This window comes from Condylura cristata, unplaced genomic scaffold (genome assembly GCF_000260355.1).
Source record: "Condylura cristata isolate star-nosed mole 26May11 unplaced genomic scaffold, ConCri1.0 scaffold00008, whole genome shotgun sequence".
Lineage (NCBI taxonomy): Eukaryota > Metazoa > Chordata > Mammalia > Eulipotyphla > Talpidae > Condylura > Condylura cristata.
Genome location: NW_004567109.1, coordinates 43,905,725 through 43,927,830, shown reverse-complemented (window position 1 = coordinate 43,927,830; position 22,106 = coordinate 43,905,725). Strand labels below are relative to the sequence as shown.

Here is a 22,106-nt window from a genome sequence, read left to right as displayed (position 1 = left end):
TCACAGTCTAAAAAACAGAAAAATTATCTAAACATTTACACTGCGAAAGATGCATGTTTAATTATTTTATAAACCCTCCCTAATACACATACTACATATCGACATATTTCCTCCACTATTCCTCCAGTATAATTATATCATCATTATTTGGGAGTTAATTAATATTTAATGTTTTAATTATTACTATGTAAATGCCACAGACGAGTCACACAATGTATTAAGAATATTGTACTTTTTTATACTATTTTTACTGAAAACTTGTTTGGAACTCTAATACCATTACATACTACACACAAACTAACACACACAAACACATTCTCAGTCCAATGTATTTGAAGTTCTAGCTATCAATTTTTTTTCTGTTTGGAAACTCTTAACATTTTTTCTTTATATCTGGTTTTCTGAAATTCCAGGTACTTTTTATTGGTTGTATTTTCTTTTTATTAAAATTTAGTATGACTTTTTCATGTGAAAATTTATATTCCTCATTTTCAATTTACCTCATTATTTTTGTGATTAAATATTATAACTTAAAACTTGCAAACTCTCAATTTTCTTCCCTGTAAACTACTATTCTACTTTTTGTCTTTAGAATTTGATCACTGTAGTAAAATCATTGACTCAGCATTTTCCACCTCCCCTTTTTTTATATACCATTACTGCTTCTAAAGTTTACTCATGTAATAACATTTGTTAGACTTTTCTTCCTTTTGAAGGGTGGATATTATTCCTTTATCCCATTGTATGCATACAATGTTCTTTGCTTACCCATGTATCTTTCAGTGGACACCTGAGTTGCTTCCACATTTTTAACTATTGTTTGTGATACTTCTAAAAGCATAAGTATAGACAGCTATTTGAGACCCTGCTTTAAATTGTTTGGGGTATATATACAGAGGTGGGATTGCTGGATTACATAATAATTCTATTTTAAATTATTCCTTAAAATTAAAAAAAAATCACTTTTAGTTAGTATCATACCATTTTTCATGGTGACTATACCATCCAACACTTCTATAAGTTTTGCCACATCTTGGTTAACACTTTGTTTTTCTCCCTCTTCCCATACCTACTTCCTCTGTATGGGTAGGTTTATTTTATATGCTATTCATCTTAGTGGGTATGAATTCAGAGCTCATTATGATTTTGATTTCCCTAATGATCAGTGACACTGAGCATCTTTCCATATACTTAATTGGCTATCTGTATATCTTCTATGGAGAAGTGCCTATTTATTCAGCTCCTAATTATTTTATTTACTTCTGTTTTTGTTATATTGTAGGATTTTTTTTAAGATTTATTTATTTATGCAAACAGAACTGGGGTACAGACTAGAGGCTCAGGGGCGGTGAGAGGCTTCACCAGAGAGAGAGTGGGGAACAGAACAGGCAGATCGACAAAGTACACTGCTGAGGGGAGCAGTGGGCGGGTCAGGAGAGGTCTGCCATGCTATGTGGTCACCTCCGGGGCAGGCGGGAATCGAACTCATGTGGAAGCAGCTTTAGACTCTCAGTGCTGTGCTTTAACCCGCTGTGCCACCAGGGAGGGCCACATTGTAGAATTTTTTAATATTGTCTTTAAACAAGATTTTCAGGAGATTCCTTTTTTAATCCTAACTTGTAATACGCTTTACTTTTAGAACCTAGTTATATAAATGCACATGCATTTGACCAAACTTTTTGTTATTCAAATATTTCTATTTCTTTGATGATTTTTCTTTTATATAGTTAAACATAGATTTCAACATTTATTTTTGTTTTATATATCTATCTTCATACTTATTTTGGTAGGTTTCTCAGTCTGATCTTTAAACTTATGAATCTTTTTCAAGAGCAGCCATTTTATTTTATATTTTAATTACCTAAGATTTTTCTTTCATATATATTCTTCTGCTTTTTCCTTCATTCTTTATTTTTATTGCTGTTTTCTCCCTTGTCTTTTTTTTTATCTAATTTTTCTGCTAGTAACATCTATTCCTCATCTTGTCTTTCTCTTGATGTGATTTTATTTTATCCTGTGAGATCATATTCTCAGAGGTATTGGATTCTTTGTCTGATAAGTTATGTTGGGAAATTGACAATTCCAGACTCCTGTGTATGCCAGCTCACATAGACTCCAGGAGAAGAGAAGGGATGAATTCTATGGCAAAACTCACATAATTTTCACAAATAATACATTCTCATTTGATGTTATTATTCTAATGTTTCAAATCAGCTACTGTCCACAGTTTTAGAGAGCAAAGTTCTACATGGATATAATTCATCATCCATAAACCAATATCTTGATATTAATCTTTTCGTGCCAAAATTATTCCAGTAGACTTCCACTGACTGTCTCGTGAATTCCTGCATGGGACTTTATTTCCATATTCAGTTTCTTATCGGGACATTCCAAGCTAGTAAAACTTAGATACATAATGAATGATCAATGGCTATTTGTACTGTATGCCTTAGTTTCTCCTTGGGGAGTTCCACCTTAGGTCTTTTGTAAGTGTCTATTTAATAATAATGCCTTTTAGTCTTGACCATGTGTTAGTTTAGAAGATAATCTATAGGATAAACTATAAAAGGTTATGTGCCATCCTCACTTTACCTCATCCATAGGTCATTTTAAAATAATTAATTATCAAATTGGATGCCAAAAAGATCAGTTATCTTTTCTCAAAATAAAATTTTACTAACAAATTCAAGGATGCAAGTAATCAAGAGGTTTCAGTCAAGCAACAAAAAATCTTCCCTTGAAGAGCTTGCACCCATGTTTAGCCTAGCAAATAGATGAAATCTTTAATGAGGTATAATGAATTTACCTCACATAAAGCCAGGAGTTCACATTATGAAATATGCCTGTCTTGATTTTTAGATAGTTGTACACTCCATATGACATTCTCGTGGGAATTTAACCTCATCCATTAAAAAAGTTAAAAATCATATAATGTCTATTGCTCTCAAACTACTGTAGAATGTACCTAGATAGCTGGAGAACCCACAAATACTTAAACACGTGTTTAAGTAACACATGAATCAAATAATAAATCTCAAGAGAAATTTTTAAATATTTTGAGGTATATGAAAATAAAAATTTCAGTTAACAAATATTCTGGAATATGGAAAAAATAGTATTTGAGGTACATTTGTGGCATTAACTGCATATTTTAGAAAGAAGAACTCCATATTTTAGAAAGAAGAAAGATCTAAAAATAGTCATTAAGATTTCTATACTTGAAAGTCTTAAAAGGTAAGACAAATTGAAAGAAGAATAAAAGATATAATAAAATTGTGAGAAGAAATTAATGAAATTAAAAACAGGAAATCAACAAAGAAATTAAACAAGCCAGAAAAATGGGTTTTTGTAAATAGAGTATAGAAAGTTTCTTCAGCAGTGAAAATACTCTGTATTATAATCAAACGATTGATACATGTCACTGTTAGGTCTGTCCAAACTCAAAGGATACAGTTTTCCAAGAGCAGCTCCTGCTGTAAACTGTGGACTGTGATAATATTATATCAATATAGGTTCACTGGTTGTAACAGATGTTCCATGCTACTGATGGGTATCTAGGAGATGTGTATCATTTGGTGTTCTAAATGTGTTAAGACAGCAGATATATGTGAGCATTCTACTTTATGCTTGATTTTGCTATGAATATCTAATTGCTGAAAAAGTTTACTTGAAAAATGTATAAAACAAATATATATGTATTACTAAGTGTACATCCCATCATTGGAAGTCCCATCATTGGAAGTGAGATAATGAGTACAGAAAAAAAAAATTAAAAAACAATGCCTAATCTCCAAAATTTGATGGATAAACCTCATTTTTGTAAGATTCTAAACCAATTATAAGAAGCATCCACATCTAGACACATTATACTTGAAATATTGAAAAGCAAAGATGAAGAGAAAATCTTGGAAGCAGTGGGAGCAAAACAATTTATTACATATGTGACCTCCTATGAGATTAGTAAGTGACTGCTTGTCAGAAAAAATAGAGATAAGAGGAAGTGGGATGACGTTCACATTGCTAAAAGAAAGAAAAAAGGAACCTAACAATAAAGAATGTTATATCCAGCAAAAGTACCTTTATAAATGCAAGTAAAGACACTGTCAAATAGATGAAAATTGAGATAATAATGCTAGCAGAAGACAATATACTGAAAATGAATCACACAGGGAAAAAAACATTAGTAAAGGCAGAGATACTAGTAATTATAAAATAATATAACTGTATAATTTAAATTAGCACTTGGATGACACATGTCTTGTTGTCAAGAAATAGAGTATATTTGACAATAATAACCTAAATAGCTTAGTGGAACAATACTATTAACTGGATACATTATACTTGAAAAGTTGAAAAGCAAAGATAGATGAAAAGAATATCTTGCAAGCAGTGGGAGAAAAATAATTATGTTTGTGAACTCAAATCCATGAAAAGAATCTAAAAAGAATTAGAAATAGTATGTACAAAGACTAATAGATCAAACTTTATGGATATTTTCTTTTTTGTCATTTTCTTTTAAAAATATTACATAGAGTAATATTTTCAATGATATATTAGATTTTGAGAGTATATAGACATATATGTAACATAATAGTAAGTGGGAGGATAACAGCATTACATAATACATTATTTAGGAGTAACTTTGTATTTCCCTGTGTTTTTTTTTTTTTTTTGTATAACTAAATATTTTGACAATTTTAAATGTATTCACTGATTCCACAGGAACTATTGAGAAAGCAAACTCAAATATAATTATTTAAAATAATTTAGTGATGCCATACATGTATTCCCCTAATATAAAACAGCAAAAAGTAGGAGAAAACAAGAGAGTTGGACAGATATGGGCCATAAAAAGATATAAAACATAAAGGCAGATTAAATCCAGCCATGTAAAACAAATTTAATGAGAATAAATGAATAGTTAAAAGACATAGATTATCAGATTGGAATTAAAAAGCAGTGTCCACTTAAATGTTCTCTACAAATACACAGGCTTAAGATTCACACAGTCTAAATTCTGTTTTATTTTAGAATAGTCAGGTGTGAGGGATAGTATTATATAGAAAGAAAAGCAAAATAGAGATTTGTAATTATTTTAAAATAAAAGGTTTGGCAAAGCCTGTTATCTCAGATAAAGATAGGAAGTGTATATTGGCTCATTGTCTACTCTTATAAATTGTAACAGTCTGCATAGAATGCTGTTTTTATAATCTGAAGCAACATCTGGGAGTATAAGAATGCTTTGGGGTAAAATAAAAAAGTCTGTGATTTTCAAGGAAATGAGAATTTATAGAGTCAAAATGAAATTTAGGTGAACTAATAAAATATAAATTTTTAAAATTTATCTCATATGCCAAACATTTTCACTCATTTTTCACAAATAGCTTATTCATTTTTTCCTGAATGCAAGAATGTGATGCTTCAATAACAGCTGATTTCACTTTTGGTGTTTTTCTGATACACACTACCCAACTGTGGCTCTCGCTATCCAGTGGCTCACCATTAACAATGTTATTCAAAAACTTAGTTTCAGTAAACAAGTTAGTAGAATCTGTGTTGTCAGAGTGGTCTAAGTTAACCACACAGATCTGACACAGAATGTTAAATTGAGAAGTTTAGATCTTGAAATTAAAATTCTGGTGATATGGGGAAAAGACTTGAGTCATCACACTTTTTTTTTTTTAAGATTTATTGTTATTTATGCATAAAAAAAAAAAAACTGGTGTGTAAGCCAGAGGTGCAGGGGGTGAGGGGATTCACCAGAGACAGTAGGGAGCAGAGCAGGCAGATCTATTGAAATAAAGTGCAGAGGGTAACAACACAGGTGTGAGATGAAAGGTCTGCTGTGCTATGTGGCTTAGGTCCCTGGTAGGGGGTCAAATTTACACTTCAGTGGCTATAGATAGCTTGATAGCACTGAGATTTTAACCCCTGCACTATCAGGGAAGCACTGAGTTGCCTTTTTTTTTTTTTGGGTAAGGTTACAGAAATTATGATAAACTTGGATAAAGGAAAATAATACCCTCATCAAGAAACTGATTCATAGTAATCAAGAACATATAAAAAGTTTGATCTTCATATTGAACCAACCTTTGCTCAGACATAAGTACATTGTTTTTCACTGTTTATAAGCAAACATGGAATTGGTTTGAATAATTTGCTCTAACATTACCAGACAAGTAGAACTCCTGGTAGAAGCAGAGAATGGAAGCCAGAGGTAGAGGAAACCTGTGTAAAAGGCATACTTTAAAAGGCAAAAATCACAAATGGGGGAAGTAATAATCCTTGAATTAATGAACCCCATCACAAAAGTCAGATATGATATAACTGCATTTTTAATAAATTTCCAAAATAGATAAATCTACAGACAGAAGTTCAATAAGGTATTGCCTAAAGTGGAAGGTGGTGAGGATTGAAGAATGGTGAATGACTCTAATTGAAAGCATCTCTTTTTGAGGTGATGAAAATGTTCTTAATTGTGATAATAGTTACAGAACTCTGTGAATATGTTAGAGATGTTGCATTGTACACTTTACTGCTTTGCCCTTTAACTTTTACTGTGTGTTAAGAAGGTATCTATAAAAATGTTGGAAATCTCACATGTAGAAATTTTTTAAGACTAGTGGATATATAAACAATGACAATATTTATCTGAGATAAACATTTCACTAACTGCAAGTGAAATAGCTATATATTAGCTACCTTATGAGTTGATAACCATGCACAGCTTTAAGTATTTCACTCGTTAAATGTAAGAGACTTATAAATGTGTTTTACTGATTTAATTTTAGCTATATTTTTATTTTTAGAATTGGATAGAATTTTGTGATTAATATGTAATGTATTGCAATGTTTCCAATGTTAAGTAGAAAGAAAGATTCTGGACAGGATTTCATATAGAATATTTAACTTTCAGAAAAGTATAAATGGTTTCAAATGATAAGGTAGATTCCCTGCATCTCTGTAGCCTTTAATCTTGTTGAAATCACTACCAGTATAGCTCTGTTATATATAAGTGGTATAAATTTTTGTAAGTTATTCTTTATTATAATGATCTCAAATCATATCTTCAGCTATTTGTGCCACAGTATGTGTGTATATGTAGTGAGGTAGAAGATAGGAAGAGCTCAGATTCCTTTGTGGTGCTATTTAGAAAATAAATCTTAAAGGAAAAAAAATGGTTACCATATCACCATTATTTCAGTGACATTTATGAGCCACACAAGTCAGGAAAAATTGATATATCACAGAAGGTGACATCAGTACGTTTTCCTTTCTATATGCCTTCTTTAATCTGTCCTTCCCACTCTTTTTATTTCACTGAAACTCAAAGGTGTCTCAAAGCCTATTCACCACACAAGTTCATTTTCTGGTGTTAAGATGTCAAGCAGTTTTGCTGAAGAGAGCAACAATATATGATGTGAATATTCAGATCATAGTTACTCTGATTTAAATAGTGTTAGACCATTTGTTTCTTCATAGATAGTTCATAAATCTGTGTACATTTAGAAGAACTAAAGAAGTTCTGTTGACCACAAATGGTACTAGTCTGTGTTTGGTGAATTTTAAGAGTTCCACGTGACCATTAAAACTATATGTTGAGATTACCCAAACTGATTATGACGTGGACTAGTTGTTTTGTTTTTAATAGAGAAGTTCATATAAAGTATGAATGTAAGGAGGATTTCATTTTAGCGAACATTTCTTTCTCATAGAGTAAGCTAGATCTGAAAAAAAAAATTGTGTTTTACTTGTGCTGAAAAATTCTGTTTATGGGATAGGTCAATTAATAGATAAATAAATCAAAATTATGTTAGAAAGCTAGAAGCTCTTTAATTCTTTATTGAGATCATACATATTTTTAAATAGCTGCCATTGGAAAAAATTGGTGTTTTTTACATTAATAAGACTGGAATTGAGATCTGAAACTGGATAAAAACTCATAGAATCTTAGACATATTATGTATACTGTCCAAAATGAAATTAAACTAGAAGAGTCACTAACACGTCAGGATGAATTACAATTGAATTAAATTAAAATTAACAATTTGGGAATGAGAAAAAGAAAGATGAATTTGAATATGACCACAAATTGCTGTTAAAAATCCTAATGCCTATTTTTTAGTTTACTGAATGTAGTCAGAAGTTTATGTGAAGTTTCTGATAATTCTGTTTTTTTGATTCTATCTAGAATTTTTTATTATTGGGGCTTATAAAATTGTATCCTATAAAAAGTGATAATCTTAAGAACTATTTAAAGAAACTTAAATAATGTTTAAGGTCTAGCTATTCTAATTGATGACATGAAACTTGGCAATATGTTTTGGTTTCTGCCAAATAAAAAAATACAAAAGAAAGGGTGAAAACAGAACATGAATAAATGTATCTCGTCATTATTTGTATTGCAAACATTGTTTAATTTATAGTGGGAGAGGGGGTGCATTTTGTGTGTTAGATTTAACTGTGTTTTAATTTTATTGTAATTTGATGTGGTAAGAACACTTAACATGAGAGCTCACCTCTTTAAAAATGTGCAACTCAAGGACCTTTCCTGGTGGTGCAGTGGGTTGAAGTGTAGCACTGCGAAGCTGGCCATGGCCACTTAGGTGCAATTTCAATCCCCACCCCAGCGGTGATCCACAAGATGCAGCAAACTTCTGTCTCAGCAGTGCTCCCCTCAGCAGTGTACTTCGTCGATCTGCCTGTTCTGTTCCCCACTCTGTCTCTGGTGAATCTTCTCACAATCCCCGCACCTCTGGCCTATACCCTAGTTCTGTATGCATAAATAAGTAAATCTTTAAAAAAAAAAAAAAAACATGCCCCCACTGCTCTTGGCAACCATGTTCTTCTTTTTGAATTATAAATTTAGCTATTTTAGATATTTAATATAAGTCTAATCATGCAGTAGTCATCTTTTTTGAGACTGGCTTATTTTACTTCGTATAATGTCTTCGGACTCATTTATGTTATCTCATAGTGCACAATTTATTTCTTCCTCAAAACTGAATATATTGCATTATATGTATATGACACATTTTCTTTGTCCATCTACTGATGTACATTTAATTTGTTTCTAAATGCTGACTAGTGAGAACAGGGATGGAATAAATGCAGCAGTGCGAATATCTCTTTGTCTCTCATTTCTTCAAAAGTACTCAAAAGTAGGTTTACTAGATTATATTTCTAGCTTGTATCTTGATAGCAGCTATTTCATTTTGCATTGCTACCAACAACATGCAAGGGTTCTGTTTTCTCCATTTCCTTACCTACACTTTTTGTTCTATTGATAATAGCCATCTTGACAAGTGTAAGCTCATTATCTCATTGTAGCTTTGAACATTTCCTTGTGGATTAGTGACTGTGACAGATTTTTTCTGTTAATCTGTAGTTCATTTGTAAATTAAAAAAAAATTATATATTTATGCATACAGTAACTGGGGTACAGGCCAGAGGTGTAGGGGCAGTGAGAGGATTCACCAGACAGAGTGGGGAGCAGAACAGGCAGATTGAAGAAGTACACTGATGAGGGGAGCAGCAGGAGAGACAGGAGAGGCCTGCTGCACCATGTGGATCACCCCTGTGCTGGGGATTGAACTCACATTGAATCAGCTGCAGCTAGTTTGTGGTGCTGTGTCCTAACCCATTGTGCCACCAGGGAGTGCTTCATTTATACATCTTTGGAGAAACATCTATTCAAATCTTTAGTACAACTTTTAATTGGAATTTTCATGCATTAGTATTAAATTATAGGAATCCCTACTATATTCAAGTATTTTATCCCATTCTGTAGGTTGACTTTTTTTTCTGATTGCTTTCTTTGCTGTGAAGAAATTTTTAGTTTGATACATCATACTCGTTTATTTTTACTCTTATTGCCTATGCTTTTTTTTTTTTTAAAGGATTATTTATTTATGCATACAAGAACTGGGGTTGTGGGGGGGGGGAGGGGGCGAGAGGATCTACCAGAGACAGACTGGGTAGCAGAACAGGCAGATTGACTAAAATATATTGCTAAGGGGAACAATAGGTGAGATAGGAGAGGTTTGCTGGCTTGTGGGTTAGCACCATGCCATTCGAGGAGATAGAATTCAGGCTGTAATGGCTATGGATAGCTTCATAGTGCTGCGCTTTAACCCCTTGAGCCACCAGGTTGGGTGGGGGCCTATTGCTTATGCTTTTTAAAAATTATTATTATTGACATGAAATTGCTTTCTAATACTACATGATTTGGAGACATAGTTTTACTACTCTTCATAGATATGTCATCACACATCACCACCAGCATCCATAATCCTCCACTGTAATCCTTTGTACCTCTTCCCACCTTTGCTCCCCCAAAACCATCTCCCCATCTAATAGTCTCAACTCTTCAATAAGATAGATCTCTAGGGTTTGTTTAGTCTTAGTTTTGTTTGTTGCTCTACATTCTACCTATGAGTGGAGTCATTCAGTATTTGTCTTTCTCCTTTGATGTATTTCATTTAGAATATTTCCCTTCAGTTCTACCATATTGTTGCACATGGCAAGATTTCCTTTTTATTTCAATAGCTAAATAGTATCCCATATGAATGTCTTATCTTCTTAATCCACACATTTGTCATTGGATGCTTAGGTTGTTTCCATAATTTGGCTATTGTAAATAGTGCAGCATTGAAATTGGATATGCATCTGTGCCTTTGGATTAGTGTTTTTGTCTTCTTTTGTAGATACCTAGGAGTAGAATTGTTGCTTGTATTTTTAACATATACATAAAATCAATGCCAAATGAGAAGTATTTTCCCTATATTTAAGATGTTTCACCATTTATGGTCTTCATTTATGTTTATAATTCATTTTTTAGTTGATTTTGTGTATATACTGTGTTATAAATTCCAGTTTTATTCTTTTACATGTGAAAATACATTTCCTCATACACTTTGTTGAGGAGACCTTTATTTCCCTTTTCTGTGTTCTTGGAACTATTATCAAAGAAGTTGGCTACATATGCTTGAGTTTATTTCTCTGTTCTGTTCTGTTGGTCTATAAGAGTTAAGTAAAACTAAACCAGTAGCAAAACCTAGAAATATGACTATAGAATTAAGGCTACAAAAGAGGCATGAGGTAATATACAGGAAAGGCGGTATAATGGCCTATGGTGGAATAAGGGGACTTGGTGGTGGACTACAGTGTGAAGACATGCATCAGAGCAGGTGGGATCCTATGCCTCTGAATCCCATACAGTGTTGTGAACCACTGTTATCTCAATTGAAAAAAAAAAAACAACAAATTTCAATGATGATTTTCCAAAATCACTATTAAATCACAAATTGAAAAAAAGGTCAGTTATAGAAATTCTTTTTTTTTTTTTTTAAAGATTTATTTATTTGTACATACAGAACTGGGGTACAGGCCAGAGGCTCAGAGGCAGTGAGAGACTTCACCAGAGACAGAGTGGGGAGCAGAACAGGCAGATCAACGAAGTACACTGCTGAGGGGAGCAGCGGGCGGGTCAGGAGAGGTCTGCCACGCCATGTGGTCTCCTCCGGGGGCAGGCAGGGATCGAACTCATGCGGAAGTGGCTTTAGCTTCTCAGTGCAGTGCTTTAACCCGCTGCGCCACCAGGGAGGGCCTAGGAATTCTTTTTTAATATAACAGACTCTTGTTGCCATGTTTATTAATACAGCTTTCAGAATAATTGAGACAAACTCTTAACACTTGTATAATGTATTATATTTGCTGTGTGACATAGGTCAAAAGGATTCTGACAATGAAATTGAGGATGAAGAATTGGATGCTGGTTTTAGGATATCAGTGTTCAAACTACCCATATATACATTAGATTCAGTGAAGTATGCTGCAATATTGAAAGAAAAAGAAAACCGTACTTTTCGCCCACGTGACAAGGCATTTACTACCATTCCTCAAAAACCAGTGATTAAAGAAAAAGAGACTGTGTTGGAAAGAAACATGAGAAGATTGTTTTTAACTACAAAAGGACCTGGCATAAAATTCCAACTATTTAGTGATGTTGACAATTATTACTCAGAAAAAAAAAAGCAGGAACTCCATCAAAAAAAGGTAGCAGCTGTAACCATGGCACAGGCAGCCAAAGAAAGAGTTAGCCTGACTGTTCAAGATACTTTAAGTAAGAAGAAACATGCTGCACAAAAACTAATTAGAAAAGATAATGAAATAATTCAGAATGGTTTACAACAACTTTGGCAGGACAGATTAAACTACCTTGAAAAAGTGAGACAGAGAAGGGCTGTGTTCCTAGAAGAAAAAAATCGCAAGAATGAAGACCGTTTATTAATTCAAAGCTTAAATAATGAACGTATTCATTTGATCAAAGGAATGATTAAAATTGACAGATTAAAGAAGAATGAGAAAGTCTTAAAAGAGAAAAGCAAGATTGTTAAGCAAAAATGGGAAGCAGAAAAATATCAAAGGAGTTTAAATAAACAAATGAATAATAACAGGTAGGTACAAGTTTGAGTAATAGAAACTTTCAAGTCAATTACATGTGAATACTGCATACTACATATTGAGATTTAATAAGGAGTATTTTAGAACATGATATATTTTACTTTGTAAATAGAAGCAGCAAAGAAAGGAGTAATATGTCCTAATATATTACCAAAGATTAGACAATAAGACAACTTTATCTTGTCTCAACCTCTCATCATCATCCAATAAAACCTGTTCATGATGGATGGTTATTCTTATAATAAATGGCATCATCATTAGTCTCTTGACCAGTGTTAAAAACCTGAGTTTTTTATTTATAACTCAGTTTCCTTTATTACCAAGCTCTACTATTCTTCCCTATTCATTTTAATTTACAAGAGTCTCAAATTGGTCCTCCTTTTCATTCTCACACCCCTAATTCATACTGTCATAATCCCTCTGAAAATTTATGTTGTTCTTACAACTCATCCCTCTAAAAATTTATTTTTTCCTTAGAACTGAGAGCTACATCTCCAACCCTTCTGCTAATATCTGTTCTCTAACCGAAAAACCTCATGTCTTTTAAATATTCTGTCCAGGTATTTTCTATTTAAATAAGTCAATGCCATATAGGTTTCCACAGAATCAGGTCTGTTTTCTGAGTCATATTTCAGTCATCATGCTGTTTTTCAGTTTATCTTGTTTAATCTCATTAATATTTTTGCTATAGTCTCCTTTCTCTTCTAATAGAACTCTTTGCTGCAGATTAAATTATTCAACACTTCCAACCCAACTTTGTACATTTTTATCCCTAAGACATTGCTGATGCTGTACTCATTTTCCTCAAATGTACACTTCACAAAGCCACTACAAGCCCCCAATGTCATGTACATATTATTGCACAACACAAGTTTCTATGTTATTATTCAAATTAAAGTGCTTTCAAGTATACAAATTGAAAAGGCAGTACCTTTATATGTAGGAAAAGGCACTCTCTCCAGGAAGATGTATCACTAGTGAATGAAACTTGGCTAGTGAACTGTATGTATTTACCCTTACTTGCCCCCATCAGGCAGTGCATGAGCTGTATAAACAGTGAAATTACACATTCATTTTTCATCTCTCCTCAACTGTTCTTCCAGTTTGAATTAATACCTTTCATTTGGTGCTGCTCCTATAGAACCTATAGAACTGAAATTTAAAATTTCAATTCTGGCAGTTATCACATATATCAACTTTTATCTTTCACTTTTATTTTTGTAAGATAATATGGTCTGTCTTTTCCATTTCAATCCCAATATATTAGATAACTAACTCACTTAAATTTTAGTTAACAGAATTTATTCAATAATTATTTATTGATGAAAATAGGTTAATAAAGTCTCATTTTAAAATCAGTAATGGCTCTATATAATCCCATTTTAGTCTTTCTGGGAAAGAAATTTTATATTTTTGCACTCAATATTTAAGCCATTGGAAGGAGAAACAATGCTTAATGTTTTTAATGTTTATATTATGAAGATATATCATCAAAAATGTTAAAGGCACACTAAAATCCAGGTGGGAGATAAGTCATCAGGCAATAAGACTAACAAATAATACAATAACCATCAAGTGAGAATTAAATTTTCTAGTTAAATGGTAGGTAATTAAGTAGAGTAAATTAGGAAATTTTCAAAGGGACTTTTTTTTTTTTAAAAAAAAAAGATTCATTTATTTATGCATACAAGAATAGGGATATAGGACAGAGGTGTTGGGGATGAGTGGATTCTCTAGAAACACAATGGTGAGTAGAACAGCAGAGCTACTGCAATATACCACTGAGAGGAGCAGTAAGCCAGACAGACAGGAGAAGTAAACCAGACAGACAGGAGAGGTCTGCTATGCCAGGAGAGTCAGCTTCTTTGAACTTGTGCTGCAGTAGCTGCCAGTAGCTTCATAGACCTGCTACTTAACCCCTTGTATCACCAAGGAGACCCTAAAAGGGAAGCTTTAACTAAACACCAAAGTGCTGTTCCATTTTAGTTCTCCCCTACATCACCCCAGAAAGGTCAATAAGACATTTTTGATTCACTAAAATCCCAGATATTAGCATATTTGGATTATTACAAAAGTAGGTAGGCAGCACACAGCATTGAACAGAATTTGGAAAGGAGACATGACAGGGTAAAGACATAGAGAAGAGGATGAGCAAAATTTCAAAGTTCAGATCTTTACAAGAAATGTCTTAGAATACTATAAACAACAGACAACTTTTTGGGCAAAGCTCTGTTAAGTAAATGGAAAAAAAATTAAATTGTTCCTAGATGATTTTAGTTTACTTTAAAATATACTTAATGAGGATGCTAAGAAAATTAATGTTGACTCAAAATATTCTAACTGATGTTAGTAAATTTCAATTTTATTGTTTAATTAAATTTAATAAAACTATGTAGTATATTTTAAGACATAAAATTTCACTCATACAAATATAAAATAAACAAATAAGCTTGTCAGAGATTTTAATTCATTAATAAAGGGATTAATAAGATATTACGACCAGTTCAAATGAAAACTTAAAGAGCATGCATATATATAAGCAATCAAGAATGTTAAAATATCATAAGTGCAAAACTCATTATTATTCACTGCACAATATTCAGTTGTAATCCAATGTACAAAAGTCATTTACAGTTACTTAGAAAATAATTATTTGTATACTTTTACTTGACTTGTATAAAGTAGCCCAAACAGATTGAAATTTACAGATAATTCTGAACACTACCTCACAGTGCCCCCTATTAATTATATTTTTTTCTCTTTCAATGACTTTACTCTAACTTTTCTTATACAGGGTTGAAATTTATCAGTATACTTTTATCTTGGTGCTATTTTAAGTGGCTAATCTGTGTAAATACATATGACTATGGCTTATGTAGAAATATTATAGAAATCTTTGTAGCAGCTTATTTAATTTACATTTTGAAGTGCTATCATTAACAAAAGATAGTTTGTGTTAAGAAATACAATCTATTTCAGTTCAAAATTAGTAATTAGTTAAAATATTTATAATTGTAAAAGCAAGTGTTTTATTTAATATTCATTTCTAAGACAAACTATCTTTTTAATGATAGCACTTCAAAATGTAAATTAAATAAGCAGCTACAAAGATTTCTATAATATTTCTTAAGGATGGAAATATTTCATATTGTCCTCTTTTGAAATTTAAAAAATATCCCTTAATGTATACTCTGTGTGTAGGTGTGCTTGTATATGTGCATAAGAGGGAAGGAAGAGTGAGGGATAGAGACTGATTTTTGGAAATAATATGAATTAGTTTAATAAATAATGTATTTTGAAAAAGAAAGTGAAAGCTAGTCTGGTATACCAAAATTTAAATCGAGTGCAAATGAATGCTAGAGAAATTTAAACAACTTAATTCTATCACAGAAAATTGAATGTCTTGCCATCATTAAATTGTAGAAGATACAGGGTCAAGTGAACTTGCTAATACAATCTTCCATTATTAGCTGCTACCAGGATACTATCTTTGAAAGGACACATGAATAATGCAATGGTTTGGTTATGTTAATAGTGTGTCCTAAAAGGCATTACTAACTTTTATTACACATGCAATTTATAATTTCAAATAAAGATTCTGTCCCAACATGCAGTAAAGAGCTGTGACTCAAAAAAGTAAAATCTATCTATAGATTTCAGAACTTTTGAGTCTTTTTCTGCTGGTTAATTCTTCATTAAGATGTAAAAAAAAAATTACCTAAAAACTTCTAATGATTTTCAATAACTAGTAAAGTCTTTATTGAGTATGTCTCCCTGATCCTGCTATCAAATAAAGATTCTTTTTTATAAAAAGGAGGAGCCATCCTACTTTAGGAAGTTAATAAAGTCAAAGTTTAAATATGAATTTAAATACCGATTTAAAAATGAATGAAAAAGACTTTGAAATGAAAGAATTTGTATATTAGGTAAAAGCTACTCATGATTTCCAAAAAGAAAGTATTACCTATAATTTTCCAATGTTGAATTACAGTGGCAATTAACATGGAAAACCTGATTTATAAGACAATTGTCCAATTACATCATTTTTTTTAAAAGATTTATTTATTTATTTATTCATTTATTCATACAGAACTGGGGTACTGCGGAGGGTGAGGATTCACCAGAGACAGAGTGGGGAGCAGAACAGGCAGATCAGATCGACGAAGTACACTGCTGGGGGGAGCAGCGGGCTGGCCAGGAGAGGTCTGCCACGCCATGTGGATCTCCTCCCGGGCAGGCGGAGATCGAACTCATGTGGAGGTGGCTTAGGCTTCTCAGTGCAGTGCTTTAACCCACTGCGCCACCAGGGAGGTCCCCAATTACATCATCTTTTACTTACCCTTGTTTGACTCATCAACTGATGTCCTAGATTACCCTCTTCATTCTTATATTCTGATATGATGTCTAGAAGAAATTAATTATGGATTCATGCTAAACTTTCTTGTTTTTGCCTTGTGAGGGAAAGAAGAATATTACTCCCTCACCTCTTCTAGGCTGGAAAATGATTAGATGATCATAAAATAGTTTGACATATAAAATAATAAAACATAAATTTAATAACAACATGTAAACCTCTTATAAGGAAAAGACTTAGTAAAAATTGTGTAACTCACTGAAATTACTTAAGTCACCCTTTACCTAACATCAGCTAAAGGCAAAACTTGTTGGTGGAAGGGGTAAGGACAAAGTCAGTTCTGAGAGGTTTCTAGGAAAGTCATAATAAAGGATGTTGTGACTGATACACAGTTTTAAGTTGCTATTTTCTTCATCGATAAGAGTTAAAGATATTTGATCTTCTCATTAGGGAAGGTACCCTGGCAAATGGAGACATCCTTTATAGATATAACGGCCTCTTAACCAAGGCAACCTCTACCCGACTTTCTGAGCACCTCCATAAAGTTATTCATATGTCAAAAATGTATATTTTGGGATAGCAAGTTTTGTTCTCTTGCAACCTCCAACTTTAGCTTCCCTCTCAATTGCTTACTTTCCTCTCAATTACATACAAAAGTGATTTCAAACTTCACAAACTGTAGTTCTTGCTATCTACTCACTACTTCTGACCTTTCCTCCTCAGCAAGTCACTTTACTTAGTTGCTAAAGAAATTTTAGGCTCTCAAACTTAAATCTATTCAGACTTCTGTATCTCTGTGCTACATATTGCTACATTTACTCTCATTTTCTTTCTGCCTTTTTATGATTTAGTTCCCATATTTTAGTTATAGCTAATAATTTTTCTCTTTATGCTCTTGGTAAGCACTGAATTGGATAATGCAAGTATTCTGTACTAGACAGAATTAGTCTTCCAAAGAAGGTCCCATGTCCTAATACTGTTAAATTCTTGGACTAGAAAGTAATTGAAACAAAATCATATGGGTTAACAAATGAAATGTCAATTTAATAGCATACCTACAGAGAATTTTCATGGTTGTAAGTTCTAAAGTAAGTTCAAAATGGGGCAGACCAGGAAAATAAAAGAGAGGGGGAGACTACAAATGACAAACACATGTTGATTTGATCCTTTTACTCTGTAAGTAAGGAAGATGAGTTTCTCATTTAGGGAGTACATGGTCACTGATAAATGTTACACTTGAATGACAATGTCCTAAGTAGATTTTTTTCTAGATCATAAAAACAGGCAATACTGATGGCTACTTTGATCAGGAAAATAAAAAATGACCAAGATTAGGACAAATCTCTCTGCCTCTGAGGACTTGACCGCTTTTAACTTAAAATAAGCTTTAAGTAATGGTAACAGAGTTTCTAAGACCCATAGGGTCTTAATGGACCTTAGTTCACCACACAACGTGACATATTGGAAAAGGTCTATCATGAGCATATTGAGAAAAGCTTGTCTAGAATTTTAGGAGATCAATCCCCACAATAACATACCACTCCTGTAAACATGCAACTTAATAGCGAAAAGGATTTTGTACATGTAGCAAATTAATTGTTTATTAAGTAGGGATATTATTCTTTGATATCTAGATAGTGTCAAAATACCATTTTAGCATTTAAATGTGAGGCAGAAGTGATAGACAAACTCAAATTGTGGAAGAAGGATTTCATGTGAGAATGGAGCAGGCATGTGTAAGGAATTAGAAAAACATGAACTCTGCCAAGTGTCAGCAGACTTAGAAAAAAATCTTCAAGTTGTGGGTGGAAACTACAGGCCAGACTGTCAATTTGATTTTAGTCTCATGAGAACCTAAGCAGAAAAATCCATGTAAGCCAACCTCTGTCTGGACTTCTGACCTACCATATCTATGAGATAACACATGATTGTTGCTGAAAGTCAGTACATCTAAGATCAAATGTTTGTCCTTTTGCTGAGATGGCTTTGTTAATCTAGGATATTTGCATTTCCATAACATTTAACAAAAATAAAAATACTTTAATACACAGGAAAGAGATCTTAATCTAAATTAAATGTTATTTATAATTAAAACAGATTTAAATATTTCTACTTAAGAGTCTCTTGGCATCGTAATTGGGATTACTATAAATTGAATCTATAGATAAATTTAGAGATAATTAACATCTTAATAATGTATCAAATAATGTATTCCATATGGTGTTATTCCATTAATTTATTTCTTCAATTTTTTTCGAGAAATATTTTATCGTTTTAAATCATAGAGCTTGGCATTATTTTTTGTTAAGCTTATGTTTATATATTTTATGTTTTTTGATGGTATTATAAATGGAATTGCTTTCTTAATTTTATTTTATAATTATTGATCCCAGTGCATATAAAAACAATATTATGAATTTTGGTCTTCAATTCTTTTAAATAATTGTTTGCTTTACATTTTGTACAGTTCATGATTATCTGTAAGAGAGTTATTTTGATATATTTCTTAGACCTTAATTATATCTGCAAAATCCCTTTTGCCATTGCTTCTGTACTGCTACATGTCCAGACATGAGTACTTTTCTCAGCTGCTGAATCTGTAACAGTTACAGTGACTTTTCATTGAGTGATTATTAAATGTCAGATGTGCCACTTAGGACTTTAAATATATGAGTTCGTTTAGATTTTTCATTCTTATAGATGAAGAAAATGATGTGGACATAGTCTAAATAACTTGTCAAAATCATACAATCAGTAAGTAGCAGATTTGGGTTTCAAGCACAAGCAGAATGACTTCATAACTTGTACTCTAAACTGTAAACCATTGCTACTCTATACTTAGCTTTCTGTATATCATCACATGGATAACCATGCTCTTTAAACTCAGTGTTAACAAAATTGAACTCTAGTCTTTTAGTCCTTCTTGCTATTCTTCCTACGATAAGATAATTATCTTCACAATGCCTCTATCATCTGCAGGGTAAAAGGATTATTCAGTGAAGACACCCCCAAGAATTTCAAATGTTTTGATTAGCTTAATTGGTTTATCCTTTTTTAAAGATTAAAAAATGAGGTAAAGAAAACTTAGCTATCCAAAATCACATTGTCAGTAAATTTCAGACTTAGGCCACTCTTCTACTCCCTATGTACTGATTTTTTAGTACACCCATGTAAAACAAAGACTTTCTAATTCGTTTCTCCAGTTTGCTCTATCCTACCTTTCTTACCAGAAGTGTATGACCTAGAGGATTAGAGTATTGTTGCTTGCCAAGCTATACTGACCTTTCTAATATTTTTTTTTAGCTGTACATATTATATAGACTAATGCGCATAGAAAAAATGTTCTTTACTTTTTCTGCCTGGAAAATACACATCTTTCCAGACTAAGTTCAAGGATTAATTAAACTCTGGAACCTTTTATTGTTTTCCTTCATTTTGCTCTTCTAGATATGTTTTATCAGTTTTTTGTCATGCCTGACTTTGTCTTGTTACATCGTTTCTTCATTGTGATACTAAAACATTTAATTTATATATTAATATGTTTTATTTCTCACTACTTTCTATAAGCTTTTCATAGTTATGTTGTATATTTGTATTTCCTTTATATAGGGATATTTACAAGCATTATAATCTGTTATCAATACAGTTGACCGAATGGGGATGAATGAATAATTCCCCTAAAGTATTTCCCACGTTTGACAGGGTAATCTGTTTCACTTTCCTCTGAGTTAGTTAGAAACTATATTAGCAAGGGTTACCTTAGCAAATCACCAAGGACTGGGTAGCTTAAACAATAGAAAGTTATTTTCTCACAGTTTTTGGAGCTAGTCCAGGTTGAAGGCATTGGCAGGTTTCTTCTTCTTCTTCTTCTTTTTAAGACTTATCTATTAATGTATACAAACTGGGATACAGGCCCAGATGTGAGGGAGGTGAGAGGATTCACCAGAGACAGAGTGAGGAGCAGAACAAGCAGATTTCCTGAAATACACTACTGAGCAGAGCAGTGGGTGAGTTAGGAGAGGTCTGCTGTGCCATCTGTGACACCTCCCTGGCTGGAAATCAAACTCATGCTGCAGTGGCTGTGGATAGCTGCATAGAGCTAGCTGCCTTTTAACCTGTTGTTCCTCCAGGTTTGGTTTCTTCTGAAGCCTTTCTGGATGCTTACAGATGACTGCCTTTTTTCTGGGTCTTCATATAACCTTTGTTCTGTGCATGTACATTCTTGGTACCTCTTCTTATGAGGACACTACTCATATTGAACTAGGGCCTACCCATATGGCCTCATTTAAACTTAAATATCTCTCCGATTCCTATCTATAAATGTCTCTTTCTAAGATACTGGAGGCTAGGGTGTTTAAGTCTATGAATCTGTGGGAGATAGAGTTCTGTTCATAGCAGGGTCCTAAAAGACACTTGGATTTAGTGAAATGTAAGTTAAATTTCTACAAATCCTGTTATTATATGCTTTAGATATATCTTTGGAAATCTGAGTCCTTATAAAGGCAGGGTTTGTGAAAAATCTTAGTTACAGCCAATAGAGATCTTAAAAATATCAGCCCAATATTATTATCATTTTGAATGATATAACATGCAATAAGAGAGTTTGAATAATTGCTACTTTTAGCCATTTAAAAGTATTTCATTCTATTACTCTTATTTGTTCCTATTAGGATTAGAGAAGTATATAAAAGAAACCGTGAAGAAAAATTTGTTGCTGATATGTTTATTTTTCAAAAAGCTTGTGAAAGATTTCAAGATGTTAAAACAAGAGTTGCAATTATGAAAATGAATAAAATTCCCAATGGAATTACATCAGATAATATCCAATGATCATTTTGAAGAATGGCCATTTTTACTTGAAAGACTATAGTAATGCTGTGAAAGAAGAAATACTCTATCAACAAACAGATCTGTATATAAATCTAAACTATATAAAGAATAATTAAAATGTTTTTTTCTTGTTGATCATTATTTAACTTTAATGAAGTTGACGTGGTTCCCTCAAATTTGTTCCTATCTACCTAGGTGACCAAGGAAAAACAATTAAAACTGAGATAACTGATTTCAGGAAATGTTGTAAAATCACTGATTATATTCTGTTTCATAAGCTATATTTGTATAGCAACTAAAAATTATTATCAGGTTCTCTGGCAACTTTACCATAGTAATTTCTGACCCAACTCTTGACTTCTATTAAGACAGTTTATACTCTAATTAGTTTCATCTGCTGTTTTCATAGATTTAATTATATTCCCTGTTTATTTTGCTAAAATAATTTCTAAATTGT

At 32.4% G+C, this 22,106-nt stretch overlaps 1 protein-coding gene across 1 annotated transcript in view; it reads left to right on the top strand.

Moving 5' to 3' along the window:
* Positions 1–21,649, top strand: part of LRRIQ3 (leucine-rich repeats and IQ motif containing 3) — a 72,446-nt gene extending 50,797 nt beyond the window's left edge. The window contains exons 7-8 of the mRNA XM_004679518.2: positions 11,729–12,458; positions 21,490–21,649. Coding sequence (XP_004679575.1) covers positions 11,729–12,458; positions 21,490–21,649 — 890 coding nt within the window. The remainder of the gene's footprint in view (positions 1–11,728; positions 12,459–21,489) is intronic.
* Positions 21,650–22,106: the final 457 nt, after the last annotated feature.